The 22,904-nt window shown below is 37.6% G+C and overlaps 1 protein-coding gene across 1 annotated transcript; it reads left to right on the top strand.

Moving 5' to 3' along the window:
• The first annotated feature begins 123 nt into the window (after positions 1-123).
• LOC129455137 (TBC1 domain family member 20) lies at positions 124-20,854 on the top strand. Its single transcript, XM_055219814.2, has 8 exons — positions 124-354; positions 2,444-2,629; positions 2,708-2,788; positions 2,947-3,133; positions 3,234-3,335; positions 6,183-6,324; positions 11,525-11,709; positions 19,686-20,854. The coding sequence occupies exons 1-8, from the start codon at positions 291-293 to the stop codon at positions 19,936-19,938; spliced, it is 1,200 nt and encodes a 399-aa protein (XP_055075789.2). The 5' UTR covers positions 124-290; the 3' UTR covers positions 19,939-20,854.
• Positions 20,855-22,904: the final 2,050 nt, after the last annotated feature.

Here is a 22,904-nt window from a genome sequence, read left to right as displayed (position 1 = left end):
TGCGCAGGCTCAGAATACATTTTGAACGGACCAATGGTGTTAGAATGCAAGGCTTCTGTTGACCAATCAGGTACGAAGTAGATGCCCGTCAAGGTTGAGTGACTCACCGGCGTTTGCAGCCAATAGAAGTAAAGCTCTTGTGACTCGCAGAGCAACTCGACGTCACCAGCGAGATCTGAGGGGAATGTTACTTTCTTTTCGTGTTTATAGTCTGTTTTGAATTGAGTGTACAATATTATCATTGTAAAAGTTTGTGTTTTATGTCCTCATGACTGTATATTGTATAAACGATGAAAAGAGGGAGAAATAGACTGCGGGGAAGTGAATCAAGAGCGACTGTGAAGAGAAATGAAGGTACCTTGTGTGATCTAACTTATTAAACTCACTGAATGATTTTTTTGTAATGACTGTCACAGAATGTAAAATCTAAGAGATGTTTTCTTGTGATTACCAAATGTGAGAGATCCATGAGAAAAAAACACTGATGGTGTAAGAGAAATCCACTACTGTCAGTCACCGACTGACAGGGTGCGAGAGATTCCTTATACAGTCAGTGAACGAGGCGATCAAGAGATTTATTTTGATGTCACTGGTTGTGAACCAGCGATTTATGAAGATGAATGTGCAAAAGTCACTGAATGTGCAAAAGTTATGTTGTCATCAACCAAGTTGTCAACCAGGTCTGACGCTGGATGTAACTTACAGTATGAGTGGATTGAATGTGTGAGAGGTCTATGATATCAGTGTATGGCCTGTTGCACGTGTGTGTGAGAAATATATAGTGATGATGTCACTTAATGTGATGCTAATCATGATTGTGAATGTAATGAAATGAAATGTGAATGAAATTATCATTTTTTACATTGATTTTAATTAAAGCAGGACTCTAAAGTGTGATTTAGTGATGGGAAAAACGAATCTTTTCAAAGCTTCGAATCAATTGAACCAATTGTTTCAAAAAATGATTCACTATTTCAAAGCGCTCGAAACACCCAAATATGGCACCACCTGCTGGCGGAAACGTTGTAAGAGGAACAAGAACATTTTACAATTTTACAAACTAATTGCAAGATTTTTCTAAAAAATATGTTTTTAAGAAAAAAAAAAAAGATTTAACTTAAAGGTGGAGCGGAGGATTTTCTCGAATTTTAGAAAAGAACTGCCTTCTCCACTTTTTAAAAAAATGCAATTGCGCAACACTCATGATTGACAACTAGGAGGACCAATAGTCTTGATGATCCACCCGTAAAAAGAAAATCCTCCGCAATACGTTTAAAGGAGGGGTGCACGATTTTTGGAAAAATGCTTTGGAAAAGGGAGTCGGGGCCGACTACCAAAAACCACACTTCCAATCAGAAGTAAGGGGCGTGTCTACTAAACAACATCGTTGCCTGGGTTGCGTATGTATGGGGCGGGTTTATAAAAAGAAGATCCAGATTCTATTGTGGTAGGGACGTGTTTGTTTAGGTGATTTCAAATTTCAACATTGGCTTTCAGAGATTATGCACCCCGCCTTTAATTAAGCCATTAAGTAAAAGTGTATTCTGTGTTTTTAGTTATTTAGGGCAAACAGATCATTTACACTCTAACTCCCCTTTTAATAATGCACATGTTCGTCATTAAATCTGTGTATAAATAAAAAGTAAGCAAAACTGTAGTGTTATCAGTCAGAAGGATGACTGTTTGATAATAAACTGATCTGAGATTACCCAACTATATTAGCCACTGGCCAATTGTTATCAACTCCCCCTAGTGGTGAATCATCAGATTTTTGACGCAAAGAAGCCTCCTTTGCTAAAATCACAAGATTCGTACATTTGTTTTTTCTTGCTTTTATTGTGTGATTTATGTAAACGTGCTTTGAAAGCAATTGTGAAAACCACCATTTAAATAAAACTGAATTGAATTAAATGTTTCGAGGCTTCATGAAGCAGTACTTCGAAAGGCAATCACTAGTATAAATTACTGTGTGCATCTGTGAAAAAAATATTTTGGCAAAAAAATTAAATGCAGTCGGACTTGACAGTGATCATTAGCGTTAGTATTTTGCTTGAATGCTGTGAAAACATCTACAATTGTAAAAAACTTGTTATGCTACTGACTGTACAAATATATTGTACAATCTATATAAATGTGTGCTCTGTCTTTAACTTCTGGTTCTGCTTAAACCCCACCCCCTTTTAAGCCACGCCCCTCTTCAGCCTGTTCCCGCTCTATCCTCATTCCGCTTAAACCCCACCCCTCTGCTCTCGCGTTATATATTCCATCCGACCTCTGGTTCTGGTTTAACCCCGCCTCGACCTCTGCTCCTGCTTAAACCCCGCCCCCAACTCTATCCTCTGATCCCTAGGAAGCTGTCAGATGACCAGTCGTTACTTTTACCTGTTACATTTGTTGATTGGTAAATAATTTTACCTCAGGCTTTTTTGTGCTCCACCTACAGAACATTTGTCGTGGAAGAAACAGAAGCTTGTGCATATCCATCAGGCTCTGAACAGCGACCCTGTGAACATCGAGACCCTGCGGCAGGCAGCTATAAGTGAAGGAGGTTTGCTGACGGATGACATGAGGAGAAAAGTTTGGCCCAAACTCCTCAATGTCAATGTCTACAATCTTCCTGCCAAACCCTGTAAGTGTGTATTTGTGCATTCTTTAACACAATAACTGTAAAAGATAATGTCAAACTCTTTCTTTATCTTTTCCAAAGCCAAAGATGTCCGTGAGAACCACAAAGACTACAGACAGGTGGTGCTTGATGTCAGGAGATCAATGAGGCGCTTCCCTAAGGGTCAGTGTCTGATATCTATAATCAGTTGAAGAACAGACATGATACGCTGTCATATGATCTCACTTATTCATTTACTGGCCTTCATGTATGATTCCAGTTAGTGGCGGTCGATGTATTGGTTTAAGGATAAATAAAGGTTTTATATAATTGTATCTCAGGCATGCGTGTGGATGAGCGGGAGGTTCTTCAGGAACAGCTGATTGACATCATTCTGGATGTTTTGAGGAGAAACCCTCAGCTGCACTATTATCAGGGATATCATGACTTCGTTGTGACCTTTCTGCTGGTGGTGGGAGAGAGAATGACCATTGCGCTCATGGAGAAACTGTCCAATCATCATCTCAGGTGAAGCTTCATGAAGTTGTTTTTACAATATCTTTTAGAAGACTTTTCAGAAAAGCGTTATCCTGGACTCAAATTGTTTCTGTTCTGTTGGGACCTGCAGGGATTTCATGGACCCCACTATGGACAGCACAAAACACATATTGAACTACCTGATGCCCATTCTGGAGCGTGTGGACCCTGTGCTACATGACTTCATGATCAGGTGATGTCACTAATGGATTGATTCACTCTCTTATCCAGACTGTAAATAACCTGAATGAACCTAAAACTAAAAATAATAATTAAATAATTCGAGAGGCACAGATGTAAATAATTTTAACCCAAAACATGCCCTTAAATTTCAGTGAGGTTATAGTGCAGTTGTGTGGTTGTCCTAAAGAGGGCAGCAGATGTTGTCTTTACATGTTTAGACAGAGTCATGGCACTGTGTCACCTGCTAACAGGTTTATCTTCGACTATTACACACAGTCTGAGACTATAAAATCCTCTGGAGGCTGTGAAATAGATCATGGTAGTCTGTGTTTGTTGCCTATAACTGCTCTTGAATCAGTAAAATTAGTCGTGTTTAAAATGAATGAGACGCATGAGGGGAGAGAATTACGTGTGCAGTTAAACCATTTGCTGTTTAGCACGTCACCTCTATCCGAAAATGATTGCATGCCTTATGGATGATTTTCACGTCTCTTGCATAAGTTACAGCTACAATATGAGATAAAAAAAAATTCTGAAACAAGCAATATTAAATGTATAACCATCTGATTATATAACGTATATAATAATCAGAACCACATTTATCATTTACAAAACAATAAAGGATTATACTAAGTCTAAATAAATGAAGACCATCACTTTAAGGTCAGTGTTAAGTGATATTAAAGGTGTTCTAAGTTTCTCATACAAAGAAAAAATGTCGAATTCATTAATAAAAAACACCAAGTCAATAAAATAAGTTATCAAAATCTTGCAAAAAATAAGCAACATTCTCCGCTCTCAAACCCTGGGGGCGTCCCCATTTGCAGGAAAGCTGCCATCTCTTTTAACTTTCAAATACAGCTACAACCTGAATGGATGCTTGCGATTGTGTTAGGGGCGGGGCCATGCTCGGTGGCTCCAGTGCATCATGGAGCCTCAGTTTTAGCCCCGCCCTTATAATCCTGAACACAGAAATGTGGAATAACGGTGTCAATTCAACAATAAAGTACTACACATTTCACAGTCTGTAATGTGTTTATAATGTGTGCAGAAACAATTCTCTGAAATGACTTTACACAAACGTTAATAAATATTTTGCAGTCAGTGCTGTGCAGCTACTTGAATATTTGTGTACATTTTATTGAATTGTCCAAATGTCCAAAATTGTAAGTTGTTTGGATACGGCATCGGCTAAATGAATTTAATGCAATGAACTTTTCAATGAAAAGTATGCAGATCAGGAGAGCAGAGATATGTCGTTTTGTTAATAGCATAATTTCTTCGGTCGCGTGTAACTCTGAGTTTTCTTGCGTGCAGTTTCAGCTCTGGTTTATAAAAGCAGGTTATTTTTAATGGCAGGTCATTTAAAATGTAGAGAATAAGAGGTTCTTGGTAAATATTGCATGCGAGCGTCTCGTCGGTCTCACAGGTTTAATGGTGTTGCTCGCTCGGGCTGTTGCTTTCACTCTCTGACTTCTCCAAACAAGTTAATAAAAAGCAGAACTTTATAAAAAGCTTGTGGGCAAACGGCTCGGTTTAAAAACGACATGATGTTTTGTGTTGGTTTACATAGACTTGCATCAGTTTCTCCAGACAGAGATGCATTTACTGGCTACTGATAAAGTTTTGGATGATCTCAACAGAACTGTCTTGAACTTCTCTTGTGATATTATTAGTCAGTTTTGGCTTATGCTCTGTTGTATTTTGTTATATCCTCATATGATAACGGTACAAATAAATCTGTCTTCATAGAGCTTTATTGTGATGTCACTGGAAAAGTAGGAATTCACAGCATAATGTCTGTCCATATGGGGTGGAGCTTTGGGCTTTTTTATTTCCTTTTCACATCTTCTAGTCATGACAGCGGAAAGCATGCAACACATTTACAAGATGGAAAAAAGGCCCTTCAGCTGTAAAAATGCTTGCATGAAATTTAAGTGTCATGATGAATGAATGTGTCAAGCATGTGTTTTTTATGTGCTGGATGACTTTCAGGAGGGTTTGTGGAAGCTCAGCCATGTCGAAGTGATATCACGCTTTATAGGAAGCCCTGCTGTGTCAGTTTATAGGTCAAACCTTTTTTTTCAACATCATGTTACTATTGAGACTGTTTTTCAGCCCTTGAAGTAAACATGAAACATAGTTTGCAGCACTGCTGTACTGTGATGTGTTTTCTTGTAAAACAGGATTTGTGATGTGGGACTGTGTGTTTCATTAGGATTCATTAAGTGGGCACATATCCACTTTTACAAGGTGTTTGGACATAAATGTGTGTTGGTGGTGTGTGAACACAACAACCCTACAATAAAAACACCCTCTCCTTTTTTAATCCCCATTAAACCTAGGCATGCTGTTTTGATTTTCTTGTTAATGTGACATCACACCGATAAAGCCCCGCCCACAGTCACTGACTAACTGGTCAATTTTACCCAAAAGCTTTTCTAAATGTGTTTATTTGCACATTGCAGCAATAATGCAGCAAAATATGCTATTGTACCAGACTGTATTCACAGGAATCAGATTAGTTTTTTAGGGGAAATCTGTAACTCATTTGCATTTAAAAGTACACACATGGAAACAGCGCTTCCCCAAATAGGTGCATTTTGGACATGCTATAATTATTTTAAGATGAAACTTCACAGACACTTTCTTTTAAAATTGGGCATAATTTGTGTCCTTTAAAGAGTGAACGAGCAATCACTGAAATTATCATTAAAACAGCATTAAAGTTTAAGTCTGACTGACATGTAAACTATAATTGGTAAAATATAATTAGGTCATTAACATATGTTGTTACAGATGTACAATAATCTTTTACGCATTGTTTATTATTGATAATTGATTTTCGGTGTTACAGGGCCGAGGTGGGCACTATCTTTGCCCTGAGCTGGCTGATCACATGGTACGGCTACGTTCTGTCAGATTTCCGGCACATTCTCCGGCTCTATGATTTCTTCCTGGCCTCTCACCCGCTCATGGCCGTCTACTTTGCTGCTGTGGTAAGATGAATCTTTTCTTTTTTCCAGCGGTTTTCTGTGTTCAGAAACATCGAGGCCAGGCTGTGTTTTCTATGTAAGCGAGTGGAGAGGAATCATTGCTGTTAGGTCAGAAAATATTAAACCAAGTGTGTGCCGGATGACATTCAGTGTTATGTGTGTTTATTATGTGCCGTAGCAGGATCTAGTGACTCTTTCAAACTAAAGTATGCATCCAAGATTGACGTTTGCCAAGTATCCTAAAAATTATCCTCTCATAATTGCATTTTATAACAGCGCTCTTTTCATATGAAAATTGATTTTGTAAACAGACTATTTACACTTGCATTAACAAATTCATATACATACTGTATGATTAGAAAAAAATATGATTTAAATGCAAAACATGAGTACAAAAAGCCAATAATGATGCGATATTCAGAAGTTATTTCTTACTATGATTTTTGCTGCAAATGTACGATAAAACAGTGAAGATTAATGTATATATTTTTATTAAAAGGGGCCAAAGAATGCATTGAAATAATATGTTATATTGTTACATTACATGTCCATTTACAACCTTAGGATTTGCCTTTAGAATGAAATGGTCTATTATTACCTTATTTGAAAGGGTCATGAATAATAATAATGTTGAGCTCTCCTCTGATTGGCTGTTTCTCAGATCAGCTTTTTCAGTAGCTCTGTGTGTGTGTAAACAGATTTTATGTTTGAGTCTGTATCAGATGAAGATACAGATTTTGAGGAATAATCAATTGTTTGGAGATTGTTAGATGTTTCTGACTGGTAAGTTTATGTATGGACCTGCAAAAACATAACTATAACGTCAATAGTAGAACTTCGCCCTAAATGATAGCATATAGCATTAATTAGCATATAGCATTAACTAGCATATAACGCTAACTCGGCAGTCAGAACAGTTTTACATTCCACGGCACCTTTAAATGCTCTGTAAAAAATGCTATAAAACAACTTCGTTTTGCAAGTCAATTCAACAAACTATTTTAACGTGTTTAAACTAGTTTTGACCTGTGAATAATTGAAATACCTTATAAAAACTAGTTGAACTTGTTTAACTTATTTGTAAGTGTTGATTTGACAAAAAATTCTACATTTACAGTAGGGCTGCATAACAATTAATTGTGACTGATTGTTTGCAGAATAAAAGTTTTTGTTTACATCTTATATGTGTGTACTGTGTATAATAATTATGTATAAATAAATACACACACATGCATGTATATTTTTAAGAAAAAATATATTTTTATATTTTAAAGAAAAAAATAGTATATAAAATATTATATAAATTATATATAAATATTAAAATGTATATACACATGTAAATACTTTTTAAATGTCTAAATCTGTGTGTATTTATTTATACATAATTATTATACACAATACCCACACATATATAATGTATACAAAAACTTTTATTCTGCAACCGATTATTCCTGATTAATCATTTTACAGCCCTAATTTACAGTGTGTTGATGTAAAAAAAAAACAGGGAGAGCTGTACAGTTTAATGACGTATTTTAATTTGCTAAAGCATATGAGATGTAAAGAAGAAAACAGTTATTTATTTTAGTCTTCAACAGGGGGTCTGGGTTGGGACACTTTGGGATCCGTGTTATTACTGGGGGTCCTCCAAATAATGTTTCAACTTTCCCTGCTCCTCCTCCCTATCCATTAATGCATCCTTGACTTTGTCCTGAAAAAGGTTGAATCTATATGATTGTATAGAAACTATTCCTCCATACAATGGAGTCATATAGCCTGCAAGAATATACACAAACATTTGTAATCCAGACAGTGTTTACTATGTTTGCTTCTATATTTGTTAATTCACTTATTTAGGCGATGCGTGATAGTTAATTCATCAACACCAACAACAAAAACAACTTGTTTCAAAGAGAAGAGAAGATTTTCTGCATTTTCACCCTCTTCTAATGTGAGAATCCAGGGCAATTTGTTGTAGTGGGAATGAGTTAAATAACAAAACTCTAATGAATACACCAGAGATTTCTATAGAGGGCTGCATGTGTTTGTGCCGAATCTTTTAAACGCCCCTCTTTCTTCTGTCTCCACGAGCTCAGACACAACATGGAAACCAAAGGGACCGTGGGCCGTTTGATGTCAGGATAAAGAGATGTAGTTCATCCTCTTAGGTTAGAGATATGCGGATACTCAGTCGAGGTGGACGTGACCCAGCTTCGATCTGAACAGCAGAGGGTTGGAGTGAGGTTTAGAAATGGACCGCTGTTATTTGACCTCTGCTGGGATGGACCATAGATACTGATTCTAATCCTGCTTTTGTGTAGTGAACTGATCTGTGATCAGTGCTTTATTCTGAGTTTAAAGGTGCCAAAGAATGCATTGTAATAATCTGTTAAATTGCTCTCTTATATCTACACAGAAGGTTTGTGGCGTTATTAAGTGCATAAATGATCCAGAGACCCATTTGCAACCCTAGGATTTGCCTTTAGAATGAAATTATCTATTATTACCTTATTTATTATTACCACACAACTCTTATTATTCATCTGTCTAGATAAATACAGTTTACTTTACCTTTAAATCTTACAGTTGTTAGATGTAAATCCAGCTTGATTGCTAAGTATGCATGCACAACATACACTCAACTAAAGGATTATTAGGAACACCTGTTCAATTTCTCATTAATGGAATTATCTAATCAACCAATCACATGGCAGTTGCTTCAATGCATTTAGGGGTGAATGTCAGAATGGGAAAGGAAAGTGATTTTTGAGCGTATCTGCTCAGTTACTGGAATTTTCACGCACAAGCATTTCTAGGGTTTACAAAAAATGGTGTGAAAAGGAAAAACATCCAGTATGCGGCAGTCCTGTGGGCGAAAATGCCTTATTGATGCTAGAGGTCAGAGGAGAATGAGCCGACTGATTCAAGCTGAAAGAAGAGCAACAACCGAGGTATGCAGCAAAGCATTTGTGAAGCCACAACACGCACAACCTTGAGGCGGATGGGCTACAACAACAGAAGACCACACCGAGTACCACTCATCTCCACTACAAATAGGAAAAAGAGGCTACAATTTGCACGAGCTCACCAAAATTGGACAGTTGAAGAAAAATGTTGCCTGGTCTGATGAGTCTCGATTTCTGTTGAGACATTCAGATGGTAGAATCAGAATTTGGCTTAAACAGAATGAGAACATGGATCCATCATGCCTTGTTACCACTGTGCAGGCTGCTGGTGGTGGTGTAATGGTGTGGGGGATGTTTTCTTGACACACTTTAGGCCCCTTAGTGCCAATTAAGCATCATTTAAATGCCACAGCCTACCTGAGCATTGTTTCTGACCATGTCCATCTCTTTATGACCACCATGTACTCATCCTCTGATGGCTACTTCCAGCAGGATAATGCACCATGTCACAAAACTCGAATCATTTCAAATTGGTTTCTTGAACATGACAATGAGTTCACTGTACTAAAATGGCCCCCACAGGCACCAGATCTCAACCCAATAGAGCATCTTTAGGATGTGGTGGAACGGGAGCTTCGTGTCCTGGATGTGCATCCCACAAATCTGCAAGATGCTATCCTATCAATATGGGCCAACATTTCTAAAGAATGCTTTCAGCACCTTGTTGAATCAATGCAACGTAGAATTACGGTATTTCTAAAGGCAAAAGAGGTCAAACACAGTATTAGTATGGTGTTCCTAATAATCCTTTAGGTGAGTGTACACAACAAGTAAAAGTATTGAAACATCCCTATTTAGTGTATGTCTGTCTAAAGCTGTTGTAATAATTTCACAGTTACAAACCAAACAATGTGCACATTGAAGTATACTTTTCTTAGTTTCCCTGTGGACTGCTATGACTCCTGGAATAGAGATCGACCGATATATCTGTTTTCCGATATTTTCCCCGATATTTGAGCATTTTCCGATGATCGGATATCGGTTTTGTAATATCGGATTGACCGATAAACGAGAGAATTGAGAATTGCGCGCTGGACGCATCTAAGGAGAAGAGCTCACAGCAGCAGCAGCGTGCACAGCAAATATGACGGCGGAGTGACGCGACTTCATTAAAAGGACTTTGAGTATACTTACTTTGCATATGAGGCATTTATAACACATCTTATTTGTGCATTAATGTATGTTATGTTAAATAAGTTGATATATTAAAAGCAATGTATGCAGTTTGTCCAAGAATAGAGACGAACTCACAAAATCACGTGCTGTTCACTTACCGGGTTTGAAGGCTGAAGCTTTTAACAAGATTTACCCTTAGTTATATTAAAATTTACCAGATAAACATTATTTTGCTAAAATATCTATATAAATGTCTGTGGATATTAATTAATTATTTATTACCTCCGCGAGCGGTCACAGTTTGATACAGTTAATGCACGAGTAAATGCATAGATAAACAGCGATGTCAACGGCCATTTCATAAGCTATAACAACAAAATATTAATTATTCTGACATTAAATAACATTACCAGTTAAAAAATTCAGTGATATATAAACCGTTTTGTTTGTTACTTTCCTGAATGTATTATTCCAGTCAGTGATATTATTTGTAGAACCTCTTTGCTAGCTACTTGTTAGACTGCTGAAGGCTACATGTTGCTGGTCAAAACAACCATATTATATCCCAAAAAAGGCACTTAATCCACCTGTTTTACTCTATAAACTATGTATAACAAGCAGCTAACTCCGCTATACTTTTCTCTCTCTCCCGCTGCCAACCGCAGCGTGAACTTTGGATCAGTCCATTTCTGACGAAATGATAGGGGTGTTTGGAATGGTCCATGTATTGGGAATATAGTTTCTACATTATTCATTAAATTAATATTATTCCTCACTCTTTCAGACCCCTCTTTTTATTACTTTGTATGCAAAGAGGGAGTGATTGTGATGATGATTATTATTATAAGGGTTTGTTCAGTTCAGTAGTGTTGTAGTAATTATGTCAAAAACAGTATAACAGTAAATAAAAATCGGTTCAGCATATCGGTTATCGGGCACATAAGCATCCAAATATTTGTTATTGGCATCGGTTTAAAAAAATGAGTATCGGTCGATCTCTATCCTGGAAGCTACGTAACACCGGCCAATCAGATTGCGACAGATTTTCAAGTATGCATCAGGTGGACTGGCATACTCCCCGGCTCACAGTTCTCTATGTTTGTCTTTCTCTCTTTGTTCAGATTGTGTTGTACAGAGCTGAGGAGGTGAAGAACTGTGATTGTGATATGCCCAGCGTTCATCAGCTGCTGTCACGGATGCCTCAGGATCTGCCGTACGAGGATCTGATTGGTCGAGCTCAGAGTCTGTTCATGAGCTGCCCGCCTTCTCTGCTGGCTCAATCTGCAGCTTTGCAGTCACACAACATGTGAGTTTATCTATTATTATATATTCTATATAGGCTGATGTGTCATCATCATTTCTGCTTGTTTGTAAACCCCTGGTCATAAAAACTAATACATTTCACTTCCTTCATACATGTTCCTTGTCTTATACACCTTATTCAGTCCGCCGCCATTTTGATTTCAAACCGAGGCTGTGAGGGTTGGACAAATGTGATCAAAGAGAGTGAAAAATAAATATCTTTAAAACTTTGCTAAAACAACTACAATGCTGGTGTTGGCCTAAGACTACAGTAGGCAACAGTCACATGTTGGGTCTTGCGGGGCGTTTGTTTCATCTTGTGTCCAGCAGGTGGAGTTATTGAGTATGATATGATATCCCCTCAGTTGAGCTCCTGTTGTGATGTGAAGGACTCTCAGCCAGATCCGTCTGCGTGTTTAAACGCTCGCTGTCAGCCTGCAGATCGCATTCACAGATGCAGGTGAAGGCACTTTAATGATTTATCTCTTAACGGCGTGGGGAAGGCATTCCTCTGGCATTCTGAGGGAACTGAATTCAAGTCCCTGAGCCCCGAAAAAGCCATCAGAGAGAAGATCTGTCTCGTTTAAGGTCTGCCGTCGACTACGGAGATTGAGACACAGAAATGAGATGGAAAGACAGGAATGAGAAATAAATAGAGATAGAAGTGAGGGAGAGAGAGGCAGAAGTGATGGAGTAGATACTGACAGAATGATGATTTAATTTTTATCTGTCTGCAGGTCTTATGCAAATCAGGCCCCGCCTCACTGGGTTATTAAAGCCCTTGCATGTTTTGCATAACCCCTCCCCCAGGCACATATGTGGCCGTGTGTGTGTGTGCGTTTCTCAGTGAAATGAGCAGACTCTCTGGAGGGGCGTGACCTGTGACCTTGCTCTCTATTGTACTGTTTGACCCTATGAAGTGCAGTAATGAGGAGTAGCATGCTCTCCCTAATGGTTCTGACCCCCAAATGTTCTTCATTAATCCCCCCGAACACGACCTGAGGCTAAAACACCTGCCCTGCGTTCGGCTGATGTTTTATAAACACACTGGATTTATATTATCACCCAGAATGATCTTATTGTTTAGTATTGCCTGTTGCATTTCACTGTACATCCAGGCCATACGTTAGAGGTTCAGATTTATTATAATAATGCAAAAACATTGTAAGGGTTTTGCATTTTCTGTTTTTGCAGTCTGCTGTAGGATGTAGCTCAGACATGCAGCTGGCTCATATTGTGTTTATCATTTGTGCCAGTTACTTGCATATGTGAAACTACTTTATCTGCCTATAATCTGTATCAGCAGATAAAACATTTAAATATGGTGAAAGTTGATCATTTGCACGTATTTCAAATGCTTGCAAATGTTAACACTTAAGTGATTTTAAACAATTTAACCACAAAATGGCGCTAAAGTGAGCAATTGTCTGTACGCACAGATGGTTGAATGTGGTGTGGTTGAATGTGTCCGGTCCAACTCCAATCAAACGTGATTATCCCTATGCCCTTCAAAGATCAGAACTCTTGATGTATAAACTTGCGAGAGAGTCTCATACTGTAGTCCATTAAAATACATTTGGCGAATAAAGCACTAAAAAACAACGTAAATTTCACTTTATGTGGAGCGACTTTTTCCAGAAGCGCTAGTTGGAATTCGTCCTCTGTCTGTGTGTGTGCACGTGTTTAAGTGGACTCAAAAGTGCATACACGGAGAGACGCGTTTCAAATAGCAAGCGAACAATCTTTCTGTTCTTGACAGGACACAATACAAACAAAATGATCTCGAAATACCACAGTATTCTTTTTCTAATAAAAAGATTTGTTTAAGTTGTTTCCCAATAAACCACAGAAATTGTCCTTTTCTTAATTCATATATATTGATGAAAATTATGTAGACTAATCATTTAAGTTTAATGTCCTAATGATCAGCCTACTTATTTGTATGTCCCACAGCTGACACGGAACGTTATTAACAGGGTCAGGAACTTAATTTTTTTCTAACCGGTCCAGGAATGTCAATTTAAGGGTTGAACCGAAAATCGAAAAGTTAAAATACTGTTTCTGTTCGGAATGATATTTGGCTGTCCCAGACATAACGTTGCCATTGTGAAACAATCGTCAAGATTTTTGTGATTGTGGCTGGTGGTCCTATGTCATACAGTGAAAGAGATTCAAAGACGACCTTTTCCCAGTCTTGCGTCCAAAGATTGCCCACGATAGTTTTCTGACAGTGTCAAAAATTCAGCATAATCAACGCACAATGTGCTTGTTGCTACGACCAGCACATGCTAGGGACATTGCGCTATCCAGTCCTTCCAGAAAAATGTTTTTTTTTTGTGATTGTTGCGGGCAAAAATCCTTGATCTTGCGGTATGCTTTCTTAAAAAATGCGATGGAATATCCAGGATATTTATTCAATTTAAGCAATGAAATTGTGAGAACTTGTTGAAACTTGCAGCTTTTCATTGATTTTCACGTCACGTAATTACGTCACTTCATAACGTTCCCATGGCAACATGGGCCATGGCTGCGCTCGTGTGAAGTAAATGCAACATTTTTCAACTTTCAAGATATATGTGACTTTTGCTACGAAAATGGGATTATGATATCTTGCAAACCCCGCATATTTTGCACGTTGAAATCTGCAATTTATGTGGTGAAAGTGCAGCGTATTTGAAAAAAATATGAATGGTTTTTGTTTCTTCGGACACACTTGTGGTGACGCAATTGCCATCTGGTCCGAACTTTACTTCTGGTTTCTGTTTGTTTAATGGTCTGACCAGTTGCTAAATTGAACTCTTAAACAAATACCTCATCGAAAATAACAAATGTTTTGGTTTCCTGGGTAATCTACGTGTTGTTTATTTTGCTTGTTATATGAATAAACTACGTTTAAAGTACTTTGTTGTTATTTATTCTTAGTGGAGTTTACCGGAAGTTACGTGTTGACCACGAAAGCCGCTTGTTTATGTTGTTACTTCTGAAACCGTCTATAGGACCTTATAGTAGTACGTGCGGTGTATCCTAACTTGTTATGATCTTAAGGATCCTGTCTTCACCAGCTCCAGGCCAAGCTTGCTTTGAAATCATGAACCATTTAAAGTTTTGTTTCAGACTGTATCAATTATGTCAGATATCTATAAGCACATCTGAACATGTTGCTTTACTCTGAAGGTTATATCTGTTATTATTTATTTATTTTTTGCCTCAAATGTCACAGTTAAACAGCGATCTGTGTTTCAACCACATTTCGCTTTTCTTTTTGTCAAAGGTTTTTGGACAGTAGTTTATAATGCTGGCTACACAGGAAGAGAGTCAAGCAGACCTTTTTTCTTTGTATGTGTGTGAGAGAGATAAAGTCTAGTAAGCAAAGTCCTTTAGTGAGTCTCACCACAGTTGAATGAGCAGCTCTGGGTGACATGACAAAGAGCCGGTCATCAGGACATCAGAGCTGATTCACAGAAGCCTGTAGGATACACAAGAGCACAGTGTGGACTCATGGGTAATTGGGCATACCATCTGAGCAGCAAGTGTCTAATAATAGGACCATCATGTGTGTTAGAAAGGACTCATTGAATTAGACCATCTCACTGAACTGTGTTAACCCATTAGAGAGAGAGAGAGAGAGAGAGAGAGAGAGGGGTTTAAGCATGCACACTTAAAAACTACTAGCTGGCTCCCAAGGATCTAATGGTGATCAGGTTCATCGGCATCACATGAAAGCAGGTGGTCCGTGCTGGAGAGCCGTGCACACCGATATGAATTTCAAGGACAGAAAAGAGGATTTCCTCTTTTTTTTAAGACTGAAGTTAAGATGTTTGACGGAGTACAGGCATAGAAATGTTCCTCCAGTAGAAACACATCCATCATCTGCTGTGTTTCCTTCACCACAAAAGGAACAGATTGAGGCAGAGGAAGAGAGCGAGGGGAAAAACAGAAGACTGATGTGACAGAGGTCACACAATCTGCTGCCTTCCAAGAGTGGAAACGGCAAAATTAGAAACCGTTTTACAGACCAGAAGGAACAAGAGAAACCATCAAACATCGCGTGCCACCTCCAAGAGAGGAAACCATTGCCGAGAAATCTTTGGTGTAGATGAAAGGAAAGATTCCCTGCAGATGTAAAGAGTTTAAGGAATAGTTCATTCCTGATCCCACCAACATAAAATCTTGATCACAAAGATAGATTTGCATGCAATAGATTCACAGTTCATGTGTTAGGGACAATAAACACGCCTTAAAACGAGCAATTAAGACGTGTGCTATATTTTAAAGAAAAACACCACCGTTTTCAATATTTTACTATGTTTTTACCTCAACTTAGATGAATTAAAACATACCATGTTTTTTTTCAATGCGTGCACTTTAATCTTTGTATTGCGCTTGAATGTGTTAGCATTTAGCCTAGCCCCGTTCATTCCTATGGCTCCAAACAAAAGTTTATTTTGTGCCACCTTCTTGTGTAACTACTCATGTAACAGTCTTTAAATAGGGAAACATGGAAGTGTTTGGTGGCTTCTGAATTCATCCCTGTTTGGATCCTAAGGAATGAATGAGGCTAGGCTAAATGCTAACACATTCACGATATGCTGTACAAAGTTTAAGTGCACACATTGAAAAAAGAGAGGTATGTATTAATGAATCTAAGTTGAGGTAAGAACATAGTAAAATATTGAAAAACTGTGGTGTTTTCCTTTTAAGTCTTCTAAAGCCATAAGATACTGTATCTTGTGTGAGGAAAAGATTGAAATGATGTGCATTATCTGTGAAAGATTATCCATGATCACCAAGATAAGTCTGACCTTAGAAGATTTGGATACATAGTGCTAATGTAAGTTAATGTTTTTCTCCTTTATGTAGCTTTACAGGTGTCATATGCACTGTCAAGATTCATACAGAAGAAAAAAAATCTAATCTAATTTTTGACTAACTATTCCTTAAAATGACTGCCTGTAATCCAGCACATGTGTGGTAAGAGGTTGTAGTTGAGTGACAGATCTCACGTCCTGGCGTCAGACTGACTTTCATCGGAGCAAACCCTGCGTCTCCCGGGCGTTCGGCTGCTAAAGGAAAAGTTTAGAAGTTAATTGCTCTGCTGTTACCCGTCAGCTATTTTCAGCTGTGTCACATTAGCCACAGATCCTAATGAGAGCTGGAGAACACTGGGAATCAAAGAAGAGGAAAACCAGAAGAACCAGTAAAGACTTTGAGCCCGTCAGCGAGTACCCACGATTCTTCTGGCACTCTTTCATTAAACACTGAATGTGTTTTTTGGATGTTGTATTATCTTGAGTGAAATTAATTTGCGTTACGTGTTTACTGTTCTGCTATAGAGACTTTAATGAAACTCCATAGAGACTCCAGACTGTCCAATCCGGCCCGCATGATGATTTATACACTATTATTAAATATTAAATACAGATTTTAAAAACACTTTCAGGCGGGATGGTGCAGTCGCAAGTGTCTAGTTCATTTTCAATAGGAGACATGCGGAACGGGCAAAACGCGGGTTTCACAGGTGGGGTATAGATGGTCCGCATGCCCCATTTCTGCGGGAAAGAGTCTTCGCGACAGGTGATTGGAATTGACTAAAAATGAGGTGTTGGTGTTGATTCAGTAATGCTTTACAAATGCAATCTAGCGTTTTCTAAATGACTTATCTCATTACAAATATTTTCCCAAAAAAGTTCATGATTTATGAATGATTTTGGCATTATTTGGCAATACAAAGCGGGTAAGGTATAATTCTGTTAAAGGATTAGTCCATTTTCTTAAAAGAAAAATCCAGATAATTTACTCACCACCATGTCATCCAAAATGTTGATGTCTTTCTTTGTTCAGTTGAGAAGAAATTATGTTTTTTGAGGAAAACATTGCAGGATTTTTCTCATTTTAATGGACTTTAATAGAGCCCAACATTTAATACTTAACTCAACACTTACTGTAACAGTTTTTTTTCAACGGAGTTTCAAAGAACTATAAACGATCACAAACGAGGAATAAGGGTCTTATCTAGCGAAACGAGTGTCATTTTTGACAAGAAAAATAACAAATATACACTTTTAAAGCACAACTTCTTGTCTAGATCCGGTCGTGATGCGCTAGCGTGACCCGACGCAATACGTCATGACGTCAAGAGGTCACAGAGGACGAACGCGAAACTCAGTGTTTACAAGTGTTGAGAAAGAGGACCGTTCCGACGTTGTTGTATGTCAACTGATACTAATTAATGTCTTTGTGTCAGTTTATTGTTTACAATGGTTTGCAAATGTGCGTTTTATATATGTAACACGTGACCTCTCTACGTCACTACGCATTTACGTTAGGTCTCGCTGGACCGGACCTAGACGAAAAGTTGTGGTTTAAAAGTACATATTTGTTATTTTTCTTGTCAAAAATGACAATCGTTTCGCTAGATAAGACCCTTATGCCTCGTTTGGGATTGTTTATAGTTCTTTGAAACTCTGTTGAAAAAAACTGTTAAGTGTTGAGTTAAGTATTAAATGTTGGGTTCTATTAAAGTCCATTAAAATGAGAAAAATCCTGCAATGTTTTCCTCAAAAAACATAATTTCTTCTCGACTGAACAAAGAAAGACATCAACATTTTGGATGACATGGTGGTGAGTAAATTATCTGGATTTTTCTTTTAAGAAAATGGACTAATCCTTTAAGGGCCCATACAGAGGAAGTTATATTAAGGCTTTTTAGCCTAATGCTACGCACACACCAAACGCATAGCATCGCATTGCCCGCTTGAGATTACTTGCGGGATGTAACTTTGTGTCATGCACATTTTTTGCTCGAGTTGAATATTTTTAACCTGAGCAAAGGCGCGTTTGAGGCGTTTAGCGTGTGTTTTTGCAGCAATAGCGACGCCCAATTTGCGTCATTCGCATCGTCCCGTCGCATATTTGCATTGACTTTGTATGTAATCTACTCGCGCAAATCGTTGAACTCGCGTCTGGTGTGAAACAACAGTAGTGTGTTTGTGTGTTTTTTAAAAGAGCCGTGTGTTTTTCTAGTTTTCTTACTAATTAATTTGTATTATTTGTTTAAAATACATTATTTTCAATCTGGCCCTCATCCTAGAATGAGTTTGATAGCCCTGCTGTTGAGAGATGCTCTGTGTGGTGTAGCCCTCAGTTTGGGCCTTTCATGACTCTGGAAAACTCCAGAAATGCGTCTGTATTTGTGTTTCTAATCAGGACTTGTGTGTCCGCACACCTTTAGCACTACATTTCTCTTTTTGCTGTTTTTATTGTGTTTTATCATCATTGTTGGGGTTTCATCATGACCTGACCTTGTGACCAAATTAGATAAATTGCATATCTTAAGTTACATGTTAATTTGTTAAATTGTGTATTTTAATAAGAAGTATGTTTTTCTTAGAAGTAAAATGTATAAATGACCTTATGATTTACATTAAAAATGTATATTATCAAGGCTGTTTCACTGCAAAATCTTGTTAAAGTTGTTTTTGTAAGTAAAATAAGAAATTAAAAAAATATGCTAGTCTATAAACACATGCACACTGCAAAAATGACTTTCTTACTTCATGTTTTTGTCTTGTTTTTAGTATAAATATCTAATAAAAAGTGAATTTGTGCTTAACAAGCAAAACAATCTGCCAGTGGGGTAAGAAAAGTTTTCTTGAATTAAGTGTTTTGGAAAAAGTTAAGATTTTTTTCTTACCCCATTGGCAGATTTTTTTTGCTCGTTTTATGCACAAATTCACTTAAATTTGTTATTTTTTTTTCTTTTTGACTTTATTTTGCTCATGAAGAAAATGCATCTTGATTTAAGAATTTTTAGATATTTGTAATTAAAACAAGATAAAAATAATAATACAGTAATTTTTTGTGACGTGACATTAGGCCTTACTCCGTTAGTATATTTGAAAGCATGTCTGTACTAAATGCTTGAGCATTTATAGTCAGGTTTTTATATTTAACCTGAACCCTCTCTCTTCATCTCCACAGCATTGCCATCAAGACCTTTAAGGACTTCCAGAGATCAACACTGATGCAGCGTCCAGACTCAGTCCTGCGTGAGCAGCTCCAGAAACGCCATGAAAACCAGTTAGCCCTTCCCATGAACACCCAACCAACAACCACTAATCAGTTGGTTAAAATGGCAGTGTGGGGTCTTTCTGCAACACTGGGGGCGACCGCGCTGGCCGTGGTCCAGACGGCTTTAAACTGGGCTCCTGAGTTTCTATCGCAGCTCTTCTGATGACGTGTCTTCATCGAGTCAAGCGGATTGCGCTGCATTCAAAAATATGTGTAACCCAAGCGAGTGAATCTCTTATTTTTTCTGTGGAGTTAAGATTGGAGAGGTGGGGTTTTTGTAATGACAAGCATTTCTGGATGACATTCAGAGAATCTGAACGTTCGCAGCATCAGCAGCACAACACTCAAATTATTAACAGCGTATTTCTCCTGAGCGGCGTCGAAGGAAAAGCTCATTAACAGGAGAAACCAGGTGATGGATGAAGACCACAGAGAATACACAACTGAACACTTCACACCAGAAGACCACTATACGGTATTTAAGACGTCACAATGGATGAATGTCAGTACATTTTGTTACACAATTTACATTTTTTAATTAAGTGGCTTTAGAAAGGAAAAGGGTAGATCATGTGACATCACTCACTTTAGGTTGTAAAGCATTTCTCAAGTCACGCTGCACTTTGACCTCCACTTGAAAAAGAGAAACAAGACTACAATGATGTATTTATATCCTTGAGTGTTAAAATATATGTTCAACTCAGAATTGTTCAAATGTATGCACAAAATATCTTCCACGTTATTTTGACTTCAATAGGTCATTTGAATCGTTTGTTAAAAAGACCAGCAGCTGACAGTTTATGATTTGTATGCTTTACATTTACAGACCTGTAATAATTCAATGCTTCATGTTGCAATGAGTTCAGTGCATAACGCAGGGCTAGTCAACTGGCGGCCCACGGGCCAAATGCGGCCCGCCGGTCATCATGGTTACATTAACGCTGCCTTTTCACTGTACAAAACAAATGACGGACAAAGCAAATATGATTTTTCAGTAATTAAAAAGCGAAATACTGGATACAAAATGTGTGCATCTTTTTTGTTTTTCAATGTTTTTCAATATTAACCCTATAACAAAAGTAACAAAAACAACACAAGTATTAATATATATAATACACTCTTAAAACGGATATGTTAAAAACAACACATTAGTGTTGATTCTGGGACAACACACTTGCATTATCCCAGAATCCCTCCCAACATTTATTAAAAAGTTGCCAACCTTTTTTTATGATTTTCACAAAAGTTTCACAAAATGCCTTCCAGGAAAATGTTCTCCTATAAAAATATAAACATACAAATATATCAAATGAAAGAACAGACCCTCTGCTTTCAAACAAACAAACAAACAAACAGGAAAAAAATGCTTACTATCTTCATTTGTTTTCTTTTTATAACATCTTAAATATGAGTAGGTTTCTTCAAAAACACCAAATTTTTAGCAAAAAAGCTGCAATAATTGCATTTTTGTAAAGGAATTTTGTTAGAGATCAGATTATCAAAATATTCACAGAGTTTAAAATTAATTAAATTAGTTTTTGCTTCAGTTTTTTTATAAAGTGGGTATAAGTGCCATCTAGTGGATAATAACGTAAAAACTCATCAAGAAAGCATCATTTTGGCGGGAAAATGTTTTTTCTTAAAGGTCACGTTTTTTCCTGATCCCATTTTTAAACCCTAGTTAGTGTGTAATGTTGCTATAATAGTATAAATAATACCTGTAAAATAATAAAGCTCATATAAAGGCGATATATTTTCTTTAACATAGTTCGCCTTTCAAAGCCTACAGCGAACAGCCAGTTTGGACTACAGCCCTCTTCTTCCTGCTTTAATGACGTCACTAGAACAGTTTTTTGACTAAACTCCGCCCACAGGAATGCGTCAGTCGCCAGCTAAGCTAACGGCAAGCTAAGCTGCTGTCGAATCACAACACACTAAACAAACTACACAATCAGAACTCGATACGTATTTCTGAAGGAGGGACTTCATAGAACAAGGAAGACATCAGACCATTTTGAGGACAGTGAAAACAGCGCTATAGAGATAAGTAAATTGTGTTTTATATGTGAAAACATGTACAATGTAAACACAATCAAAGCTTCAAAAACACAGAAAGAATGGGAACTTTAATTGACAAGATAACTCGTCAATGGCGGGAAAGAGTTAATATGATGCCAAAAAATCAAAAGGAATTGAAGAACAGTCCATGATGCGATTAATTCAATAGATGTGATCTCTAAATGAAATTCTTGTTTCACTCACGTGAAAGTAAAATGGGTTTCAGAAAATGTGGTTGACAGTCTTGTTTACATCAGATAAACTTAACCGTTTACTGTAAGTACACTGAGACGTTCACTAACCTCCCCACCGTGGCTCTTCATTAAAAATCTATGAATATCTTTACATATATTCTGAAGGAACTCTTGACCGTGTAACTCATAGATGTACAGTGTGTGTGTGTGTGTTTGTGTTATTTACAGACAGTCAATCTGAGACAGACTTGAGGAGCTGATGTGAGAACAGAATTTAACCTGATGCCACAGCTGGCTGACTCTATTTGTGCCTTGGGTGTTGATGAGCGGCTGTTAGCACACCAAAATCACCCCTGCCAAAAAAACAGGAAGGAATAATGAGCAGTCTTCACACCGGTAACTTTAATGTGTTTTTAATGTGATTCAGTCAGTCTTTCAATGCTTTCCAGTGACTCAAACTCTCTTGTATTTGGGAAGTTAAGGTGTTTCTGAGTGGAAATCGGCCAGGACGTCTCTGTTAATGGGAATTTAATTTGAGCTTTAGTGCCATTTGTCACATTTGTGATAATCCTTCAGACGGATGACGCTTTCCTGCCGGTCACCAACAACTAAATCACAAATATGAAAATACAAATTACCTCAAGTTGTATTGATTTGTTTCTGAGATCTAATGAAAATCAAAGGAAACCGTTTCAATAAAAGCAAACGCACTGATAGTCATTAAACAATAATCAGGAACATTTTATTACCTAAGGATCAGAAGTGACCTAATGTTCATTTTAATATGAGTTCCTCCTCATCACCTCAGGCTTTTTAAATGATCAATGATGGTTTAAACTGAAATTAGGATGTTCACTTAGTTTTGAAACAGAGATGA

Source organism: Misgurnus anguillicaudatus, chromosome 20 (genome assembly GCF_027580225.2).
Source record: "Misgurnus anguillicaudatus chromosome 20, ASM2758022v2, whole genome shotgun sequence".
Classification (NCBI taxonomy): Eukaryota; Metazoa; Chordata; class Actinopteri; order Cypriniformes; family Cobitidae; genus Misgurnus; species Misgurnus anguillicaudatus.
This window is presented reverse-complemented; position numbering and strand designations above follow the sequence as displayed.